General features: G+C 37.6%; 3 protein-coding genes across 3 annotated transcripts; 1 reads left to right on the top strand and 2 right to left on the bottom strand.

The window, feature by feature from the left end:
• Nucleotides 1–3,542: 3,542 nt before the first annotated feature.
• Nucleotides 3,543–6,501, bottom strand: LOC131365799 (uncharacterized). The gene is made up of 8 exons (XM_058409667.1): nucleotides 6,375–6,501; nucleotides 5,885–6,193; nucleotides 5,427–5,756; nucleotides 5,234–5,275; nucleotides 5,091–5,132; nucleotides 4,597–4,716; nucleotides 4,455–4,486; nucleotides 3,543–4,037 (listed from the first exon to the last, which is right to left on the bottom strand). Exons 1-8 carry the CDS (start codon nucleotides 6,412–6,414, stop codon nucleotides 3,777–3,779), a joined length of 1,176 nt encoding a protein of 391 aa, XP_058265650.1. The 5' UTR covers nucleotides 6,415–6,501; the 3' UTR covers nucleotides 3,543–3,776.
• Nucleotides 6,502–8,858: 2,357 nt separating this feature from the next.
• On the bottom strand, nucleotides 8,859–11,699 carry LOC131366353 (uncharacterized). Its single transcript, XM_058410762.1, has 6 exons — nucleotides 11,329–11,699; nucleotides 10,937–11,239; nucleotides 10,515–10,844; nucleotides 9,984–10,085; nucleotides 9,661–9,704; nucleotides 8,859–9,376 (listed from the first exon to the last, which is right to left on the bottom strand). The coding sequence occupies exons 1-6, from the start codon at nucleotides 11,366–11,368 to the stop codon at nucleotides 9,125–9,127; spliced, it is 1,071 nt and encodes a 356-aa protein (XP_058266745.1). The 5' UTR covers nucleotides 11,369–11,699; the 3' UTR covers nucleotides 8,859–9,124.
• A 2,761-nt stretch (nucleotides 11,700–14,460) lies between these two features.
• On the top strand, nucleotides 14,461–22,204 carry dffa (DNA fragmentation factor, alpha polypeptide). The gene is made up of 6 exons (XM_058410682.1): nucleotides 14,461–14,749; nucleotides 16,530–16,688; nucleotides 16,771–16,925; nucleotides 17,545–17,731; nucleotides 17,984–18,111; nucleotides 19,608–22,204. The coding sequence occupies exons 1-6, from the start codon at nucleotides 14,656–14,658 to the stop codon at nucleotides 19,821–19,823; spliced, it is 939 nt and encodes a 312-aa protein (XP_058266665.1). The 5' UTR covers nucleotides 14,461–14,655; the 3' UTR covers nucleotides 19,824–22,204.
• The last annotated feature ends 645 nt before the right edge of the window (nucleotides 22,205–22,849 follow it).

Here is a 22,849-nt window from a genome sequence, read left to right as displayed (position 1 = left end):
GAGTCTCACATTATTTACATTTTATTCACACACAAAACATTAATGGTAAACATTTTTGACTTTATAAAATGATTCTCTCAAGTCTTGGTGACCGGCCCCTATTAAACAATAAATAAAGACATCTTTTTTATATAGACAGTTTAGTAGCCTACTGTTCTTTTTTGCAGAATTTATCATTATAATCAACTTAATTATTACCTGGATTTTGTATCACCACAGTCCCTAAGTTACATCCTTGCATATATGTATAATCAGCTCTGCAGTATCTATTTTTTGATAACAAAAAATAACAAAAAATTAGGGCTGTCAGTTTAACTTAATTAATTAGTTATGAAAAAATAACATGATTAAAATATTTTAACGCAGTTAACACACCCTGTCTCATCATCTTAGCACTGCAAGCTGTAGTGATGATGCAAAACCACGACAAATATCTACCTGGCACTCTGAAGGGACAATCCAGATGGAGCCACTGATAAAACCAAAGACGTCTGCATTGTCTGCCATAAGAAATTTGCAAACCATTGAAGCAGTTCTAGCCTGAAATGCCACATGAACTCAAAGCATGTTTTAGTGAACTCTAAATTTAGCACAACCCGGCTGCTACAATCGACACGCTCGTCGTCACAAAATGAGCAAGTCTACATCAGATAAACTTACATATACGATAGCTAAATGAATTGCTGTGGACTGTAGGTCTGTTAATATAATGGAAGACAAGGGGTTAATGAATGTGTTTTGAATTGCGTCCTCAGATCCTACCTACACACCACCATTAAGAACTACGGTACTTTGGGAAATAAATCAGCTGTTTGACACCGAAAAAAAATCAAAAGAGGAAAGATTAGCTCAAGCTAAATATGTTGCCCTGACCGGAGATCACTAGACTTTGGTCAGTAATCAGAACTATCTAGGTGTTACTACACATTTCATCGATTGTGACTGGAAACTTCAGACCTTTGCGTTGACGGTACTGAAGACAGTCACACGGCACTATTCTGATGCATGTGCCGAACAGTTCCTAACACTGGCTGAGGCGTGGGGAAATCACGATAAGGTGACAACCATCGGAACAGACAGCGCTCGAAACATGGTTTCGAAGACGTCCGTTTGATCACATGCCCTGTGCCACACACATATTGCAGAGGACCATCTCTGTTTGCCTCTCCGACAGTGGATTTGTTGATGCATTGACAAAGTGTCGCAAAATTGTAGGACATTTTAAGCACAGCCCTGCTAATACAGAAGAATTACATCAGCAACAGACAGCACTTGGACAACAGAGAGAGCATCTGATACAAGTTGTTTCTACAAGGTGGAACTCATCGCTCGATATAATCACCCGTCTCTAACGGAACCAAGAGGCTACTCTAGCCCAACAGAAACACAAGTTAGTCATGCTGACCGCAGCTGAGTGGGACAAACTGCACAAACTACAGACTGTTACACGGTAAATCTTCCACCCACCCACGCTCCTCAATTACAGTAGTGCCACATGTTCTATTGTTATTGCATGTTTTTATTGGATTTGTTTGTTTTCAATTGTATTTAGTATTTATTTTGTATTTCTAGTAGTGTTCCAGAAAAGCATGCCTAAATGTCTTAGAGCTTTTTAAAAACTCCATAAAATGAACTTTACAAAATGTGAAAGATTTTTAATCACCTTTTATAACTTGATGCTAAATAAATAGGTTTGTCTTGACTAAACAAAATGTACTGAACTTTATTGATTGTTCATATCATGGTGGTGTGGCTTATGTCTCATGTTGTGTGGTGCTGCCTGCATTCTGCCATCTTAACCATGTAATGAACGTCTCTGAAAAGGATCCAGCCTATGTGGCGAGGTTCGAGGCTGCCTTCAAGAAAGACCTTGCTGAACGGCAAGCTGACATGAACAACGAATGGCTGAAACTGGCTTCAGCTCTTGACCCACATTTTAAGGACTTTAAGTGCCTATCAAGAGAAGAGAGGGAACAGGTGTGGTCCAGCCTTGAGAAGATGCTAAAAAATGTAGAATCTAGCACAAATACTCCACAATCCTGTGTAGAGCATAAGCCAGCATAGAAGAGAAGGATCCTCTTGCTGGGTTCTGACTCTGAATCAGAGGAGGAAAATGAGCTTAGCAATCCTCTAAATCATTACAGACCTGAGCCCAGTATTGAGATGGATAAGTGTCCTCTACAGTGGTGGTGGGCTCATGCAGTGGCCCATGTTAAACTATCTTTCTTAGCTCTCAAATATCTGGCCACCCCTGCAACCACTGCACCATGTGAAAAACTTTTCTCACTGGCTGGCAACATTGTCCAAAAGAAGAGGGCATCTTTACACTCAGAAAATGTCTTAGCAACTGGTTGAATGTTAAAAGAGGAGTTGAGGTCAGTTTAACTGTTTCTGTTAACATATGACCATTGTAGCCATTGTATGACCAAGTGCTTATGTTTAATAATATTTAAAAAATGGCATGACCATTGTTGCCTAACTGATTTTGTTCAGTAATAAAAAAAAAATGTCAAGATTGTTGTAGTCTAAGTGATAGGCTGTTGTTCAGTAAATAAATAATATAAAAAGGTATTTGTTGTAATGTTTATTTAATGCTTATCTAACACAGTAATGACTTTAAATGATCTTTTTGGGGGCAATTTCTCAGCCAATGTTCATGTGCGATTAAACGCGATAAATTAGATAAATTAATCGGCACATCATGTAATTAATTAGATTAAAAATTTTGATCGACTGACAGCCCTACAAAAAATTAAAGCAGAGATTCAACTCAAAATTCACCCGCAGTCAGTCCTCTTTGTTCTTCTTAGGATGTATAGGTGCTGATGTTGCTTCATAACTAATAATGAGGTGTTCAGGAAGCATTTGCTATTGCAAGATATGTGCCACCAATTAGAATGCTATTAGATACTCATTCTTCTGAAGTCACCAATCGTCACCTTAGTCTTGCTGACATTAAAAGACCATTTTTTCTTGCACCAGGCTTCCTCAATTCCTCTCACTGATCTTGGTGATTATTATTATCATTATTATTATTATTATTATTATTATTATTATTACTACATACCACATATCACTACATAAGCTGACAGTGTAGTTTGTGTAATATAACTAATAGATACTAGTTACTTGAATATGCATGAAATATTGTACCCAGATTACTCTTAAAATAGATTTATATATTTATTCATTGTAAAACATGCTGATTATGCTGCTGCATCTATCCTTAAACAATAAAGTCTGTATTAAATGCTTTGGATGTAACTATTTGGATGTAACTGTTCACTGTGAACCTTGATTACTGAACTAAATAATGATTCACAGGTTTTTATTATTCTAATTTGCAATCAAATTTCACTTCATATGCAAATACACTTATAATACTGATATTTACACAATAAAAACCTTCACTCAGGTGCTATAATCTTCACCAGCTATGGGGTCAGTTACATCATTTCACCATGTCACTAAAATTTTATTCACATAAAGATGATATGTACAGCATTTTTCTTTTGACATTACATAACATTTTAAAGGTTACAATGAGAACCTAAAAAACTGCAGTGGGTTAAGTATGAAATAAAAAACAATGAAGTGTGCTGTTATTGAAAAATAATGAATTATAGGGTGTAACTATTACCACCCTGAGGTGACGATTTTCCCCGGATTTTCCGCATGCATAACAAGATGCTCAAACCTGTACCATAGCAATTTGCTAACAACTACGTTTTATTTAATAACCTTACATTACAAAAAAAGGATAAAAAAATAGAGCATTAAGACTGAAGGGTCTGGTAAACTGAGTTCACCTGAGTTCTTGGATTCAGGCACTGGTAGTGTGAATGTGATTGGTCGGTGGTGTTACTCAGAGACATGTAGCCTGAATCTGATTGGTTGGTGAGTGGGTCCAGTGTCTGGTATGTTGAATCTGACTGGTTTGTAGATGAATCCGGATTCTGATGATTGGATCTCATTTTCATGTTCAAGTTTTCATATGGTGGTAAATTAGGCAGGTCATTCTCATAAACAGGAGAAGCCTAAAATAAGGAATACATTACTGTTAGTGTTTATTGCAGCAGGATGGTAGAATATACCTCAATCTCAGACACACAACATTAGCATTTGTACAGTTTTCAGCATATTCTCTATTGTATGGCTCTGCACAGTCCTGTTTTTTATCCATTAGTAGAGCCACTTATTTGAGGAAGATTGGCGACCCCGTCTCATACAACAGCTGTTTACCTGCAAATTATTTCTAGCAATTTATATACGATGAAGAACAACATTCTCTCACAAGCACACAAGTAAATGCTTGAAATAGACAAGCAGCTAGCTGTAGGTAAAAGTGTGATATGATTAGGTTTAAAGCATAGAGACTTATTGGGACTGCAGCCCCAACAGCCTAAATGTGATACCCACACACAGGTCTAACACAATTAAACATAAATACTCACATGTCCATTGTCTTGTGATGAAGGTCTTGAACCTGTAATTATACAAAAGTCTCAATTTCTTCCAGTTGACAGCAATGATAAAAATGTTACGCATGATAAAGTGTGTAAGTTAGTTTGTTTGTGTGTGTGTGTGTGTGTGTACCTGGTGTTCCTTTCTGTCTCAGTTTGTAGATCATCAGCAGTGTAAATCCTCCAGTCAGCAGCAGAGTCACACAGACACACACACTGATGATAATGATGATGATGATGATATTAGAGTGACCTGGAGACAGAAACAGAGACAATACAGAAGAGGAACAGAACAAACACTTCATACATGAGCATAAACATGTATTTTGTAGTGTGTATGTGTGTACAGTATGTTGCTAGTCACTCCCTGATCACTTTCCTGATGTGATGATGTCATGTTAGAAAAACGTTAAAGCTTGCATTATCATGATACCAAAAATAAATCAGACTAAAACATTCCAGCTTTAATCATGTTCCAGTTCCTCTTGTGGAGGCTTAAAACATATTCTGACAGGAACAGATTGATAATCTGAATGTAATACACTGATCCTCTGAATGTATACATTGAACAAGCACAGAGAATGAAAGTGTGAGTGTTGTATGAAGTAATATGAAAAAAGTTCATACTGAAATATGCACTCTCAGATGAGATTTCTATCGGTGCTTCGGCTGTCGTGTGAAACACAAAGAGACAATTACACAGTAAATCTCACAGAACTCGTAGAATAAAAGTGTGAGTGTTACAGTATGAATAATGAGTGAGATCTTACTGAAATTCTTTCTATCAGATGAGATTTCTTTCCATGATTTGGCTGTTAAATGAAAGAAACAATTACACAGTAAATCTTAAAACTTTAGACATGAATTTAATCCTGTCCTGTAAATCAATCATATTTAGTGTTAGTGAGATCTGTTAGTGTAAATATTCACACATATTTCAAGCAACATGAGTAAAAGTTTCACCTCTAACATGCAGCTGAATCTCTGTGAAGAAGGATAAATATTCCACTGAGTTCATATTGTCATAGACTCCACATAAATAAACTCCATCATCAGCTTCTGTCACATTACTGATGCTCAGACCGAGAACTTTAGCACTTCTGTCATCAGAAATGGAGAATCTGTTGTTCTGGGATTGGGTGTCAGTATCTAGAATGCCATTTAAAACACTGCCATTGTCAAGTTTCATGATATGCTTGTAGTCTCTGTCATATACCACAGGATAGTTAGAGATGATGCTGATATTCTGTCCAGGATAAGCATACATTGTTTTTGGCCCAGGACAACAAGAATCTGTCAATTATAGAAACGAGAAAACAAAGCTCAAAAGCTGTGAAACGTCTTAATGATATCTTAACTTTGTGTTGGAAGGACAAAATGTTTCAGTTTTATTAAAACAATAAGGTTAAACATTTCCTCACCATTAATAACTGTCAGTTTCACATCACTGATCGTCCGCAATTGTCCGTTCCCAATTGCCATTCTGTATGTTCCAGCATCCTGTGGCTCCAGACTCCTGATTAAAACTGTCACAAATCCTTCTGTATTTTCATACAGCATAAATCTTCCCTCTTGAACAGAATTCTTTGTGGTGTCAGTACGTATTACATCAGTGCATGATATGCTTTCTTTCTTACAAAAATATCGAATAAATCTTGAATCCCATTTTATATCAGAGCTTATAATGATGCTTCCTCCTGAGTATCCAGTCACAATACAGTCCACTGGACCTGTCAGTCAAAAGGAAATTGTACTAATGTCTATAACATAACATAATAACCTTAGAACAAACATAACACAGAACAATTTTATGTAACTTTATTTGTTTAAAGAAACATTACATAATAACTTTGCAAACATAATACAAAACAATGACTTCATATATTTGTTTAAAAGAAACAAACAGCTGACCTGATATTAGTGAGAGGGTGAAGATCAGGAGGCTCTTCATGATGGAATGAAGCTTCACTTCACTTCTACTCTTCTTTTGCTCTTTCCAGCGCACAGGGAAATGTTTTAGTGGACTTCTGTTAGCTGTTATTTTCCAAATGTCTGCATGTCACTGGGTATTTCTGCTTTTAATAAGATGTGTGTATTGGTGTTGTAAGTGTGTGCTTACTCAACACCCTCTGCAGCACACTGCACTTCCTCTATATTATTGAATGTGATTTGTGTTGATGGTTTTATGCTCTTTCCAAGTCTGTTCACTAAAATCTGTCTAAAAAATGTATACTTTCTATCAGTACTTATCAGTCTACTGATCCATTTTTACAAACAGTAACTTAATATTTATGTTTGTAACAGTTCCACTGAAAATAAATAATATAAGTTAATATAAGAATCTTGCAATCTGGAAATTTACATTTTAATGACATTTTCTAAGTCTCTCCAGAGAGAAGTGTGTAAACGTTCATGTAGAAAGTTTTGAACATTTAATGCATTTAACGTGTTTCATATTTAGTATGAAAAAGTTGAAAGACTTGCTTTCAAATCATGAAGTTAATCTCGTTTAACATACAGTAGCAGCTGACAACGAATTAAATAAGGCAATTAGTAGATTCATAATTGATTGATGACAAATTAATGGTTAATAAAAGTAAAGATCTGACCCAAGGTCAGAGAGAGAGGGTTGATAAATGTTTAATTCTCGTCTAGTTCTCACACTGAGAAGTGTTACGTTCTCTTTCCGCTTCATTTCTGAGTAATTTTATGGGCATTCCTCCTCATTTTATGTTTCCTCCTTATGGTTTTGTGGGTGTTTTCATGACATTTTCTCAACACCTCAACCCTGTCTTATGTGATCAGTGATAAATGAAGACATGACTTCATAGATGGATAAATTGATGAACATGCAGACAGACAGACAGACAGACAAATATATGGACAGAAAGAAAAATGAATGCATGAATGAATGAATGAATGAATGAATGAATGAATGAATGAATGAATTGTTTGCATTGATTATTCAAAGGACATAACATTTTTGAAAAAATTTATTTTGAAACAAAAAAAACTGCATCTTGGAAAATACTGAAACAGGTCATCTCAAAGCAAACAAAGTGTTCAGGATGGAGTGGGAAAGTCTCTAAGAGTGTCTCTTCCTCAGACATCAGTGTATGACAACACACAACTTGGCTGACGCACAAACTAAAAAGCCAATTAATGATTCAGTCTGACTCAACAAAGCATAGGGTTTTTGGATCTTAGGTGAAAAAAGATTTGTATCTTTTAAACCATCCAACTAGTGCATTTGACACGTATCAATTGGATTGGTGTCACTCACTGAGAACAGGCCACTGACCCAAACTGTTAATCTTGTTTACCATAATAGCTGGCAATTAATTAAAAAAGGTAAATTCACAATCATGATTCATAAATGATTGGTGATAAATGAATGGTTAATAAAAGTGAAGATCTGACCCAAGATCAGAGAGAGTGTTTTATTGTTTAAATGTTTAATTCTTGTTTAGTTCTCACACTAGTGTGTTCTAGTTACATTCCCCTTCCAATTTATTTCTGAGTAATTTTATGGGCAATTTGAAGTTTTCAAGACATTTTCTCAACACTCTGTGTAACCCTGTCTTATGTGATCATTAATGCTGTTCTATCTGTTGGTGGTGGGGGGATAATAATATATATTTACATATATAATAATATTATTATGTATCATTTATTTATATATAATATTCTTACTACATCCATAGCATTAGAAAACACGCAGAGCAATTTACATACATCTCAATTGAGCAGTTGAAAGTTAAGGGCCATACTCAAGGGCCCAGCACAGTGGTATGAGATTGGTGGGGGTATCGGATTTGGGGGTGGGTGGGTGGGTGGTAATTTGTACATACAACCTTTTAGTCATCCACTGAGTTACTTCCTGAATCAAAATATCTGTGAGGTCCACACAGGAAATGTTTCAAGATTGCAGCACAATATGAGATAAATACGATGTATCATTAAATCTATTCTAGTCAGAAGTCCACTAAGAAGCATTATAGTCATGCCATGAACTGGAGGTGAAAAACAAAACAAAACAAAAAAAACCTCATTAACTCATTGCTGCTATTATGGAACTCTTGAGCCTCCAGGTTAAGTAATCTTTATCGTCACAGATGCAATGTTAGGAAATATAAATATAACCGGAGAATATGTACGGTCATAAACACATTCAGTAAAATTCATAATAAACAAGACAATACATTCAATAAATACAGACAAAAAAAAACTACACAATAATCTGTATATCAAAGAATTCAATGAACACCAAATTCAACACATTCTATGTGAATATATGTTTCTATTCCAATAAAAAAAAAAATTACACATATTATAAATGTATATGATGTTATATAAGAATATGTATTAACCTTATTTCCTAGAAAAATAGCATGAAGCTTAGATCAGTAAAATATCCCCAGCAAATTACTGTTAAAGTTTTTTTTCCTTATGTCAATTTACAACCAAATTCCAATGAATGTATGATTTCACTTTCAATACTAACATTTACACAGCATGCAGTCAATTATTCATGGCATTCAGGTTTTATATACCTGATCGTTGGATAGTGAGGCAGGTTCATAAATAGTGGTAAAGAAAAAATCTTGTACTGAGAGACGAAAATCAATTATCATCATGGAAAAAAAGGAATAAATAATACATTAAACACTAACACCAAGAGTGTGGTAAATAGAGTTAGTCCGAGTTCTCGGATCCAGGCATTGGTAGTGTGAATGTGATTGGTCGGTGGTGTTAGTCAGAGACGCGTAGCCTGAATCGGATTGGTTGGTGAGGGGATCCAGTCTTTGGTACGTTGAATCTGATTGGCTTGTGAATGAACCCAGATTCTGACAATTCAGTTTTATTACAGTGTTTTCATACAGGTGTAAATTAGCCAAGTCGTTCTCATAAATCTGAAATAAGAGAATTGAATTACTGTTACTTTTTAGTGTAGTGGGATTGAAGAGTTTAGATTTTTTATGAGGGGATTTTTTAAACAAAATTCACATAACACACAAAATGATAACAATGGAGACCTAATTACACATCATATTCTGAAAAGCAAGCCTAAGCACATGAGCGCACACACACACACACACACACACACACATATACACAAACACACGCACACAAACAAACATACGCAAGCACACAAACATGCACAAACACACACAAATACACACACATCCACACACACCTGTATATTGTCTATAAGCCTCTTCTTGGGTGAACATGCAGAGTCTGTAATCGTACACAAAACAGAATAACGTTCACTTTCTCACAAACTCTCCACAGTGGTTGCAGTAATAATATAACAAATAATAAAGTCTGATGGTGATACAAGAGCAAGTCTACATTAAAAAATAATTATGAATAAATAAAGAAATGAAATAAAATGACAGAAAGGTTTCCTTTTGGTTATTGCACTAAAGCTCAGGATTATTCGTAAGCGTACTACTATTGTGCCGTGTGTGTGTGTGTGTGTGTGTGTGTGTGTGTGTGTGTAAGGGTAAATACTACCTCGTGTTCTCTTGTATATCAGTATGTAGAGAATCAAGGCAAATCCTCCAAACAGCAGCAGAGCCACACTGACACTGACACTGATGATGACAGGGTCAGAACCTGAAGACAGAGACAGAAATTAACAATACAGAACACAGAACAGACTTATTCACACTCAACAGACGTGTCCATGATCTTCATATATGAGCAAAACCATTTGTTTATATTATTTGTGGTGTATTTTTGTCAAATTGCAACTGGGACCAAGCCACTGGAAAACAACTGACTGCACATTTACTTGAATACGGAATAAAAGAGTGAGGTATGTATAATCAGTGAGAAATATACTCCATCATGTGGCGTTTCTGTCCGTGCTGATGGTGTCATCATGTTTTTGCACCTTTTTTTTTTTTTTTAACATGCAATAATATTCACTATACACTCAGATCTGAATGAGTCTGTGGCAGCCTTGTAAATTATACTTTTAGATCTAGAAAGAATTGTTGATGTGTATATGAATATTTTAAACACCATATATAAAAATCTCACCTGTTATATGTAACCGGGTCTCTGAAAAGAAGGAGTAATACAGCACTGGCTGATTACTGTTCATCACTCCACATAAATAAACTCCTCCATCAGCTTCTCTCACGTCACTGATGTTCAAACCGAGAACTTCAGCGCTTCTATCATAATAAATTAAGAATCTGCTCTTCTGAGAGTTTGCTCTAATAGCCCGGATGTCTTTAACAAGATAGTCACTGTCCTCTTTGTAAATGTACTTGCTAAATTCCTTAAACTCCAGAGGATAGTTACAGATGATGCTGATATTTTGCCCTCGATAAGTGGTCATTGTTCTTGGTTCTCCGTAACAAGGATCTGTCAATTACACAGGGATGTGAGATTATAATTATGATTGATGTGAGATTCATTTCTTTTCAGTAAGAAAATAAAGATCGATATTTTCTCACCTTTTCGAACATCCAGGTTCACATTGTAACTGCTGTGATTGCCGACTCCAATTCTGTATGTTCCAGTATCCTCCAGCTTCAAGTTCCTGATCAACACTCTCAGAAAACCTTCCGCATTTCTAAACAACATGAATCTGCCTGTATGAACATAACTTCTGTTTGAACTTTTATTTATGATATAATCCCAATGTTTTTGTCCCATCTTGAAAATAGATTTAGTGTTGTCTAAATCCCATTGCAGTTCCGAGAGTATCATGACACGTCCACCTGAGTATCCAATCACGTCAGAGTGACCCACTGGACCTGTCATTCAAAATAAATTGGACTGTTAACCTCACTAAGTCTTGAGTACTCAAAATCTTAAATACATTGACTAAAGAAAAATATCTGACCTGATATCAGGCACAGGGTGATGAGGAGGAGGATCTTCATCCTGGAATGAAGTTCAGCTTCACTTCTACTGAAATGTTTTACTGGTCTAGGCTTTAGAGTTTATAAATTATCATAATTTCCTGTTTAAACAGGATGTGGTATAAATACAAATGAAATCCCCTGGAAGTTTTTTGGATACTGACTGTGTCACACACATTATGCAATCAGTGATGACTGTTACATCTGTTACGTTTTTCTTTAATGGTTAAGCTATAGGTTACTGATTAGAAGGGGTTTAAAAGGGGTTTAAAGTCTCAGCAAGATGCCACTGTTGGGCCCTTAACACTTTCTGCTCCAGAGTGCTGCATCACGGTTGCCCCTGTGCTCTGACACCAGCTTTCTAACCTTTACATTTAAGGGATATATTTGCCATATTACAGCATGTCTAGATATGTGAGGAAAAGCTACTCACTGTTCTGTAGTGTGACAAATAAAGGCTTCTTCTACTACTAGGTGGCTGTGTTTGAAGGCACACACAAAACTTTACATAATCTTCATGTTCTGGTAACAATGGGAGCTCATCAGCCCAGGACATCTTTGTAAATTTCTTAGAAGTACAAAATCATTGAAGAAATATTCTCTGATCTACCTGTGTAGCAAAAATACATACGGATAATAAAAACTATTCTATTGTTCTTCAGATTTCAGGCTTTAATAAATTCTAATTAAATTTGAATAGAATTAAATATAATTCTATTACAGCAGTGATGAGGGAGGAAGGCAGTTTAGATTAGGGGTGACATACTGTAGAATACTGTAAGTATGTGTGTACTTTGTGTCCTGTGATAGATCAGCATCCCATGGATGGATGGATGGATGGATGGACAGAAAGACAAATGAATGAATGAATGAATGAATGATGGTTGGGTTGGTGGGCAAAGGGATGGATGAATGGATGGATGGATGGATGGATGGATGGAAAGATGAATAAATAAATGGCTGGGTAGGGATGGATAGATGGATGGAATAAAAGATGAATGAATGAATGAATGAATGAATGAATGAATGAATGAATGAAAAGACAGACGGACAGACAGACAAATATATGGGCAGAAAGAAAAATGAATGAATGAATGAATGAATGAAAAGACAGACAAACAGACAGACAGACAGATATATGGGCAGAAAGAAAAATGAATGAATGAATGAATGAAAAGACAGACAAACAGACAGACAGACAGATATATGGGCAGAAAGAAGAATGAATGAATGAATGAATGAATGAAAAGACAGACTGACAGACAAATATATGGACAGAAAGAAGAATGAATGAATGAATGAATGAATGAATGAATGAATGAATGAATGAATGAATGAATGAATGAATGAAAAGACGGATGGATGGACAGACAGACAAATATATGGGCAGAAAGAAGAATGAATGAATGAATGAATGAATGAATGAATGAATGAATTATTTGCATTGATTATTGAAAGTGTTCAGAGGACAAAGTTTTTGAAAAAAATGCATCTTGTCATGTTTTACCTTGAAAAATACTGAAACAGGTCATCTCAAAACAAACAAAGTGTTCAGGATGGAGTGGGAAAGTCTCTAAGAGTGTCTCGTCCTCAGACATCAGTGTATGACAACACACAACTTGGCTGACGCACAAACTAAAAAGCCAATGAATGATTCAGTCTGACTCAGCAAAGCATAGGGTTTTTGGATGTGTTACGTCTAAGGTGGGAAAACTTCACTTACTTATAAACCATCCAACTAGTGCATTTGAATTGCATGAATTGGAGCGCTGTCACTCACTGAGAACAGGCCACTGAACCAAACTGTTCAGTCTAAAAGCTGTCCTGTGATTGAGAGAAGAATTAGTAAAAATTAATACAAATCTGTGTCATAATTTGAATAACACGTTTGCACTATTGATATTATTTTCATCCTTTGGCCACATACAAGGTAACAATCGTATAGTTATTGAGCTTTGCATAGTCTGTAATTTTTAATGTCGTAAGAATTGTCTACCGAAGAAACAAAAAAAAAGAAAAAAAAGATCATCGTATTTAGCTCCTAAGCATTTGAATAGCCTTCCTGACACTGTTCGGGGCTCAGACACAGTCTTCCAGTTTAAACATAGATTAAAGACATATCTCTTTAGCCAGGCATAATACATCCCATAAACTTGTGCTCCAGTACATCTGATTTAATTCACATTATCATCTAGTGCTTGCTAATGTTATGAACAGCAGCTACGCTAATTCCTTTTCACTTGTTTCCCTTTTTCTACCCATCCTGAGGCATCTAGATATTGTGCCAGTTCCAGTAGACCTTCAGTGAGAAGAAGCCAACCCTGCGAGGATCCTGAGGCATCTAGAGGTGGACCAGCTGTAACTGGATTCTGCTTTGTGAGGATTTGGGTATTCAAAGCAACGCTGCCAACTCTATGTGGACTTTGAGGATGACCACAACCTCTTGATTAATACACACACTAACATTCTGCCAAAAATTGCAGAAACTGCAGAAAGGACATTGTTCATAATCACGCTCTTCATTGTTTAGAATAATTTATAATCACACTCTCCGGTGTCACCTAAATGAGGATGAGGTTCCCTTTTGAGTCTGGTTCCTCTCAAGGTTTCTTCCTCATACCATCTAAGGGAGTTTTTCCTCACCACAGTCGCTTGCTCACTAGGGATGATTTTGTCTAACATCTAGAACGTTTTGCACTATGTTTTTTGTTTCTGATGCTCTGTAAAGCTGCTTTGAGACAATGTGCATCGCTAAAAGCGCTATACAAATAAAACTGAATTGAAATGAATTAAATTAAATTGCATTTTATCAGTACAGACTCGCATCTTTTAATAGACTTGCGATAGTATTATGCCCTTTCCAATATGGCGGACGAGTTGTCGTATCGTAGAAACTACAACGGCTAATCGGACTGCCTAGAAAGCTAAGCTAACTGCATCTCTTCAACACGAGTCTGTCAGACCTAACTAGCTGATCCAGGACCGATGTCGTCCCAAATAGCACTACACTCCCTACTGTAGCACACTAGAGAGGGTTAAATAAAATGGCGGTTTTAACCTATGTAGTGTAATATCTAGCAACTGTGAAGTAAATTGGGATTCAAGGAAGTTGATCTTATCTTTGTACGTAGGCGTTTCGGAAGCGCTAGGAAACGCGTCGGGCGGAGTGGAATTTAAAGCAAATAATTAACGTTAGCTCGCAGGGAAGTGTTGAAACTACAGCAAGGTGGACTGATACACCGTCTCTGAATATGAGTATAGCTGACGGGGGATTTTGAATGTGTGTTCGTGTGTAACTAATAACTATAATGTCAGAGATAAAGCCGTGTAAAGTGTGCAACTTCACCCGTCAGAAATACTACGGAGTGGTGGTGGTTTCACTGAGCCAGCTCAAGGCAAAGGGTAAGGCAGAGACTTGTATCTGTTTGTGTTCGTATTTTACGTTTATACAAATGAACACAGGCAAAAACCAGGCAGTGCGAGTGGTGTGGAACGGTGTAAAGTGCACAGCTATAGTTACTATCACATCTCATATTTATATCATTAAAAACATGATCGTATTAAGTAATAAGTTTTATTATAAGCACGTTAGTAAACGTTTAAACATTAAACAATTACTAGAGTATAGTGCAGTCATCCATAATGAAATTTTATTCCACGCGAAACGAAATCTGCTGCTTTTTATTATTTCTCACTGAATCGACTCTTTGTCCGAGTCTAAAGAGTTATCTTGCTTGCATTCAGTATCTCTCTCTCTCTCTCTGTGTCTCTCACTCTCTATCTTTCTCTCTCTCTCTCTGTCTCTCTCACTCTCTCTCTCTCTCTCTCTCTCTCTCTCTCTCTCTCTCTGTCTGTCTGTCTCTCACTTTCTATCTTTCTCTCTCTCTCTCTCTCACTCTCTATCTTTCTCTCTCTCTCTCTCTCTCTCTCTCTGTCTGTCTGTCTCTCACTTTCTATCTTTCTCTCTCTCTCTCTGTCTGTCTGTCTGTCTGTCTGTCTGTCTCACTCTATCTTTCTCTCTCTCTCTCTCTCTCTCTCTCTCTCTGTCTCTCTCTCTCTGTGTCCGTCTCTCTCTGTCTGTCTGTCTGTCTCTCTCTCTCTCTCTCTCTCTCTCTCTCTCTATCTTACTGACTGTCTCTCTCTGTCTATCTTTCTCTCTCTCTCTGTCTTACCTACTGTCTATCTCTGTCTATCTTTCTCTCTCTCTGTCCATCTTTCTCTCTCTCTCTCTCTCTCTCTATCTTACTGACTGTCTCTCTCTGTCTATCTTTCTCTCTCTCTCTCTCTCTCTCTCTCTCTCTCTCTCTTTGTCTGTCTCTCTCTCTCTGTGTCCGTCTCTCTCTGTCTGTCTGTCTGTCTGTCTCACTCTCTCTCTATTTGTCTGTCTCTCTCTCTCTCTATTTGTCTGTCTCTCTCTCTCTATTTGTCTGTCTGTCTTCTCTTTCTCCTCTCTCTCTCTCTGTCTGTCTGTCTGTCTCTCTCTCTCTCTCTCTCTCTCTCTCTCTCTCTCTCTCTCTCTCTCTCTCTCTCTCTCTCTCTCTCTCTCTCTCTCTCTCTCTCTCTCTACCTCCATTCTTTCTTGCTTTCTGCTTTCTTTCTCGCTTATTCTTTCTTTCTTGTCTTTGCTTGTTGAAGATGTACTGTATATGGTCACTATATTATGGAAGGTGATTGATTATCTAAGCAGATTGGAACAAATCTTCCTAATGAAGCACCAACTCAGCAGCACAATACCATCAATGCAAATATACACACATTACACTAATACAAATGAGTGTCTTGTGAACCAAGTGAATGGTATTTTATTCAGTAGATCATAGAGTAAGAGTTCATTACACAGTTTCTGCCTCAGAGGGGAAAAAATGGTCGAAAAATGGATATGAGTCATTTGCGAGACCAAAAGAGTTGGTTCTTATTTGTTATGAGTCAAATGATCTGACTCTCTGAAAAAGAAAGAGAATTTCCATGGCTAGTCGCTGCTTGTCTGAGTACCTGTCTCCTTAAATGCAAGCAGAGACCTGCCCACTTCTGGTAATGCTTTTACAGAAGTAGTCTGCTTCTTCTTCTGATGGTGATGATGATTATAATTGCCTGAGGTATGACATCCAGGCACAGGTTTCTCCTGTTTTTTAAAAATTCAGGTTTAATTTCTAATCTAAATCTTTTCGTGTTCATCCCATAGGTATTCAAGCCCTGGGCTACAGCTCCGACACAACGGTGTCTGTGGTGCTTGACGATGATGGAACCATTGTTGAAGACAACACCTACTTCTTGTGTCTTCCCCCGAACACCAAATTCATGTTCTTGCAAGATAAAGAGATGTGGAAGCCTGCAAAGCGATGTATGAATGTCTTTGGGTGAAAAGTTTTTCTTTGGTGCTAGTCTCAGTCTCAAATCCTGATCAGGATTGTTGTTCTCTGTAGTTGACGGAGGCACGGCATGGCTCAGGCAGTCTTTTGACATGGGCAGAGACACAGTAGACAGCGCACACGGCAGTGTAGATCCCTGGCGCGGTTTGGCTGACCAGCTGCGTCAGGACCTGGCCAGCATCATTCTTATGTCTGAGGCTGATCTAGAGGTGTGTTAAATTTTTTTTTTCCTTACTCCTGACCCGTTGCAAGAAAGAGTGGGTTATTTAAGGAATAAAACATGAGTGGGCATGTGAGCATGTTTCCTTCCTAAAATAGCTACTTATAAGAACATGGGTGGTGTGATGTGGTTGCATCCTATTACACTTTTAATAAATTAAAGAATAGATACATACTCTAGCCACGTGAGCAGCAAAATCTTGCTGTTGAAGCCTTGATAAATAAATAAGTAAGGAATAAAATATGAAAATGCACGCTGTTCATTGGAAATGGAAGACAGCATGGCCCAACACATTAAAATTAAAAATAGAAAGCAGCATGATATGAATGATTATACACGTTTCTTATGAAAAAATCTGTTCATTAAATAACACCACCGTAGATTATGAGGAAGAATCCACTTTCAAGTTCCTGTGAAGAACACCAGATCAAACCCAGCACAGTAATTGAATACAGTCTGCAGCATAGCAGAGGAACTACTCTCAGTTCCGCTGTTAAAGACAATGAATCCACACCTTCTGGTCAGTCAGAGTTAACAATTCAACAGCGCTGTGGTGTAACTGCTGCTAATTAGTGTGCGTGTTCATGCATTTCATGTGTTTGTTACAGAGTCTGGTGGCTGTACCCTGCGCAGTCCTGGCCTCAGCGCTCGGTTTTCCAGAACAGAAAACCCGGCATTTACAGGATACCCTGCAGAGAGTGCTAGACCGCAGAGAAGAGGAGCGGCAGTCCAAAGAGCTGCTGAAGCTCTATCTGAAGGTTGCGGATAAAGAGCGCAGACAGGATTTGCAACAAGGTAGAAATCTGATATGATGGACGCTATTATTAGTGACACTGAAAAAATGTAATGTCTTATAGAAACCCTGCAGCCAAAAGGTGGTGCCATTGTGCTGTGAAAGATGAAACTGTTCAGTAACAATGAAGTGTACTGTAGTGTATCCTAGGCAATACTGCAGATGCTGGTGACAGTACAGGAACTGTTTAAATGATCCAACAGTATTTTATTTGTTGTAGATTATTGTGATATTTTATAGTTCCTGTCTTGCAGGTGAAACAGCACTGGATGTGGTGGATAGCACTGAAGTGGACTCAGCTGTAGGGTTTAACTCTAGGACACTTCTGGTTCTGAAGAGCAAAACAAGTCCTGAAACGAGACTCTCCAACGAGGAACTGCAGGTACCGGACCAGCGTCTTTTCACCAGCCTTTTTTACACTATCTATATATCTTGATCAGATTAGAAGAAGGGTGTGTCAAGCTGTTTAGGGTTCATGTTCACGCTTTAGAGCTCTTTATCTGGAATATTCAGAATGGTTTGAGGCAGAATTTCAAGTAACTGCAAGGCCAACCAAAAGCATCTGAATATGGCAGATGTCATGTCTTGGCTCCTGGAACGATGTAAAATAATAATAATCATGGGTCATCAGGTTTACCTGATTCCACCTGTTTAATCAGTTCATCTTGACCTTCACAAACTATCAACAGTACTACAGTAATATTAACCTGGATCTACTGGGGAGCTTTGCGGTTATAAAGGGTGACACCCGTCATACATTACATGACTGCGCACTTCTCAGTGTTATTAAATAATCCTGATGCTTCTTAATTTAAAATAACAAAAATATGCAACATCTGTTATTTTGCTGAAACAGCTGCATAATATATTTGCAGATTACTTTCAACATCCAACTAGTGTGCCATGTTCAACAACTGTGAGGTCTCGAAATATTATAGCTATCATGATCTGAAGGCACATATATGTTTGTGGAGCTTGATCAGAGGCAGACAAACCCAGGTTTCCAGGGACAAGCAGATTTCATGTCTGGATTATTAGTTGTTCATTCATAGTTGGCCAACAGATAAGAGGAAGAAAATACACACTGCTATGAGCCAACTTGATGATATAATAATATCACTCCACCCAGATGCCTTTGCATGTTGAACTACACGCATTGGTGGTGCAGCTCAAAGTCGTCATATAACTCTTGAGAGCACAAGACGTGGCCCCCTTACAGTTAAACGTTGTCACAGTCCTAAATAATGTTTTGACACGTCTCGTAGCAAACACGTCTGGCAGCAACTTGGTGTCTGTTTGCCGAGGTCGCAAACACAGTGTGCTTCATTAGAAACATTATCAAGAACGGATAAGAAGTAATCCGCATATTTTTCATGCCGCATAGTCTTTATTAATGCACTTAGGTAGCTTGCTCACTGTTGTTGTCTACTTCTGTGGTTATTGGTTTCATGCCAAGACATTTGACTGCTATGAAGTTTCCTTATGTTGTATTGTTTAAATAACTTTCATTTATATTTTGAATATATTATATATGAATGGTCGTGTTCAGGAATACCCACCCACCCCCCACCCCACAGCTCAAGCTCTGTTTTACTGCAGTTGCATTTCCATTCCACATGGGGGCACTCGCTCTCTTCATCGTTCTGTCACACAAACGCAGCCTATTTACAACCCTGCTTACTTTGTTTTTCAGTTATTGCTTACTTTAATTCGCACAATTGATCTGAATCAAAACTCTGCATTGAAGCATGGAAATGAAGATTGATCGTTTAACGGCGGAAAATTATAGCAGCTTATGACACACTTGCTCCGGAACATACTCGACGGCGAGCGAGTTTTGAATGCACAGTGCCTTGATATATATCTCTGCGTGTGTAGATGGTGCTTAAACAGGGAGTGGAGACAATGATGGGCGAGCTGGGCTGGGACAGAGACAGGACTGCCGTGTTACTACAAGCCTGTGAGGAAGAACTGAGTAGACGTCTGCAGCAGGTCCAAGCCATGCAGTCACTCAGCGCTCACTCGCAGTGCAGCAATTCCACCTCCACAACACGGCTACAGAAAGAGGAGACCGGAGCTAAACGTAGAAAATAACCCAAGCAGGGTTTTTCCTTGCTGGAGATACACTCCTTTATTCAGGGTCATATTGTTTTAAGTCTAATTCTAGTCATTTTGATACTCCAGAAATGTTCTGATGCAAGTCCTGGCTGATTGTATATCATTTTTGACATCATATGTGTATTGGTTTATTATCTTGTTCGACAAACTTCTCACATGAATTAGGTTTGATTTCTGTTTAGGTCAAAGCTGTTCAAAGTCACGTGTTACCCGCAAAAAAAAAGTGACATGATGAGAGCACTACTAAATTCCTCTAATTTGAAGCACATAGAAAATGCCTTTTATGACTAAGACTTACAAACAAAGTGAAAGAGTTTTATTATAACTGTGACGTTTTATATATCTGCTTTACCACAATGCTGACAGTTTTATATAATGAGCCATTATAACAATTGATGGGATGCTTTTTACATAATTAAAACATACCTCTATTTCAATGTGTTTCATGTGAATTCTTCAGTATCATTGTACCGAGTGCAGAATTAGTTGAAAAGCTGGACAAGTCCTCTCAGAATGATATCCTTTGAGGCACAACATCACCAAGACTCCAAGGGAGAATAAAAAAATAACAGGTGTTAAAGGTGACCTAATTAAGTATTGATTCCGCCGAACCTCATTAGTTACAACTGTACCAAACGACTTTCTGAGTAATTTGCAATATACTGTGTCTCACAGCAATATGATGTCATTGCTATGAGTCTGTGTTTAATCACAGCAACTTTTGAGTCTGGAAGCGTGAGACCATGAGAGCACTGGAGGCTGGACATCAGAGATTTCGAACAAATCATATGTGAAAATTCGATTCGTCGTCTTTAACGTTGCATATCTGCATACTAACGTCAGGTGTCTTGGATTTATGCATAATGTTGGTTATTAAAGGTGACCTGCGACTTGCAATGTGGCACTCCACAAGCTTTATAGCTGATCATAAAGTTCTGATTTTTTTTTTTTTAAATAAAGGTACACAACCTCTAATACTGTTTTACTGTCACTTGGAAATTTTGTGATTCTGGAAAATACTTGAGTATAGCTGGAGTATTGTCCTGTATGTGTGGCAGCCTGGAGAACCCTTTACATGGTGAAATTTCATTCTTCTGTGTTTAGAAAGATCAGAAAACTCTAGGCTTTCGTGAACTGAAATGCGTTTTTCGTTCGCATGCAACCATAGGTAATGCATTTTCTATTCACCCACAAGTGAAAAAGGAGAAAATTGCTTTTCAGGTTTCATTCCGACTGGATGAGGAGCACCACAGACGTTTTGACAGCCGGTTATGTGATTACAAACTGAGCTGATTAGGCTTTTGCCCATTTCACTTCACTTGATTCAGGCTTTATGTCCTGCATCTTGATCAAAGCCTGACATCCACTGTGTGAAGAAATCATGTTCGGATGCCAACATGGTCTTTGTAGAATGATAGGAAAAATGAAATAAAATATATCAACATCATTGTTAATTAAAAAGGTTTTTTTAAAAAGGTTTCCCAGACCACCACACATATTCAAACCATTGCTCATGAAGAAATGCATTAGACTTGGAAATGCATGGCATTAAATTTAGATTTTCACAGAAGGCACTGAAATGCAACATGAGCTTCATCTCCTTTCTCCCCATAACACACAAAATCCAATTTATCACCACCGAGCCAATGATATCTGACTGACATTTCTCGTTTTGCTGAGGAATTTAAACCTAGATGGACACAAACATCTAAAAACATTTAATAAACTATTCATGAAATAAGCCATGTGTCTCTGTTGTGTGCCGTTTTGAATTCAAGTCTCAATCCTCTTCATATTTCATTTCATATCTCTGTCTAAGAAGGTCTTTGATTTATACAATCAAAAGATTTTACAAGAATTTGCACAAAGCCGGACTTAGCTTGTTAGAGCGCCTGGATTCACGTGTATGGATTCACCCTAGATGCTAATAATGCAGAACACTTTGTGTGTAATGAAGGAAATGTTTGTTTTTTTTTTTCCTCGGTGGACAGCTACACTGGTTGAGTGGAACAGTCTTGTTAAAAGCACTGAGGTCGCTCCCGAGGACGTGGCTCCGCCTTACAGTGTAATGAGCACAGAGTGGTGTTGGAGAAGAGCTTGACCAGTATGCTTGACGACACGCATGAAAACAGCCCAGTGACCCTGAAACCGGCACAATTTCTTGACATGAACTCTTAGTCATGAGTCTACGTGTGAAATGCAGCATGCTGCTATATTGATTAAGGATTTAATGTACGGGTGTTCTGTATGCAGCATCACAGCCTTGAACGAGGACTGTGAATGGGGTGTAGTTCCGGTGGCATAAGTCTTCCTGTCTTAAAAGCTTTAATAGCCGGCTGGAACTCAGTTCTCCAGCGTTCAGATCAAACCCCCTGCCACTGAATTATAGTCCTAATGTTGCCATCATCTCTCTCAGTGCTCCCACTGCAGAGTCTGTTGGTATTCAACGTATTTTTATGTTTTTTAAATAACTTTTATATATATTAATATTAATATTCTATAAATATTAATATTCTATAAATAGAATATTCTATTTTTTAACTATGTTTTGTTTCTTTAATTAATGTAGTAAATAAATAAATAAATAAATAAATAATTACATGGCTTTATTTGAGAATTTGGTGGTTTTTTTTAAATCTGGTATTATTTCTATGTTAATACATGGTCTCTCTCATGAAAAGAGTCCGACACCAACATCGACCTGCACGTCACCTGCCTGTTATCCAGCGCCCATCACCAACAAAGCATAAACCCAGAATCAGACACCCTGCAAATGCACAGCATCATTTTGTAACCTCCTCATTTAACACCAGATCATACATTGCTAAAATTCTGATGACAGACAATATAAGTGGAGAAAAAGCAGTGCTAGAAGCCAATGGAGAGGCAATTATACCCAAGTCAAGAGGACTGAATGGGTCACACAGCGAAAGCGTGTGTTGTGAAATTGGCATCAAATGCATAATGCATAAGAGTTAAATGAGTGTAAGTGATTATGTTGA

Source organism: Hemibagrus wyckioides, linkage group LG15, assembly GCF_019097595.1.
Source record: "Hemibagrus wyckioides isolate EC202008001 linkage group LG15, SWU_Hwy_1.0, whole genome shotgun sequence".
Taxonomy (NCBI): Eukaryota; Metazoa; Chordata; class Actinopteri; order Siluriformes; family Bagridae; genus Hemibagrus; species Hemibagrus wyckioides.
The sequence above is the reverse complement of the archived record's forward strand: the minus strand, read 5'-3'. Positions and strand labels throughout refer to the sequence as shown.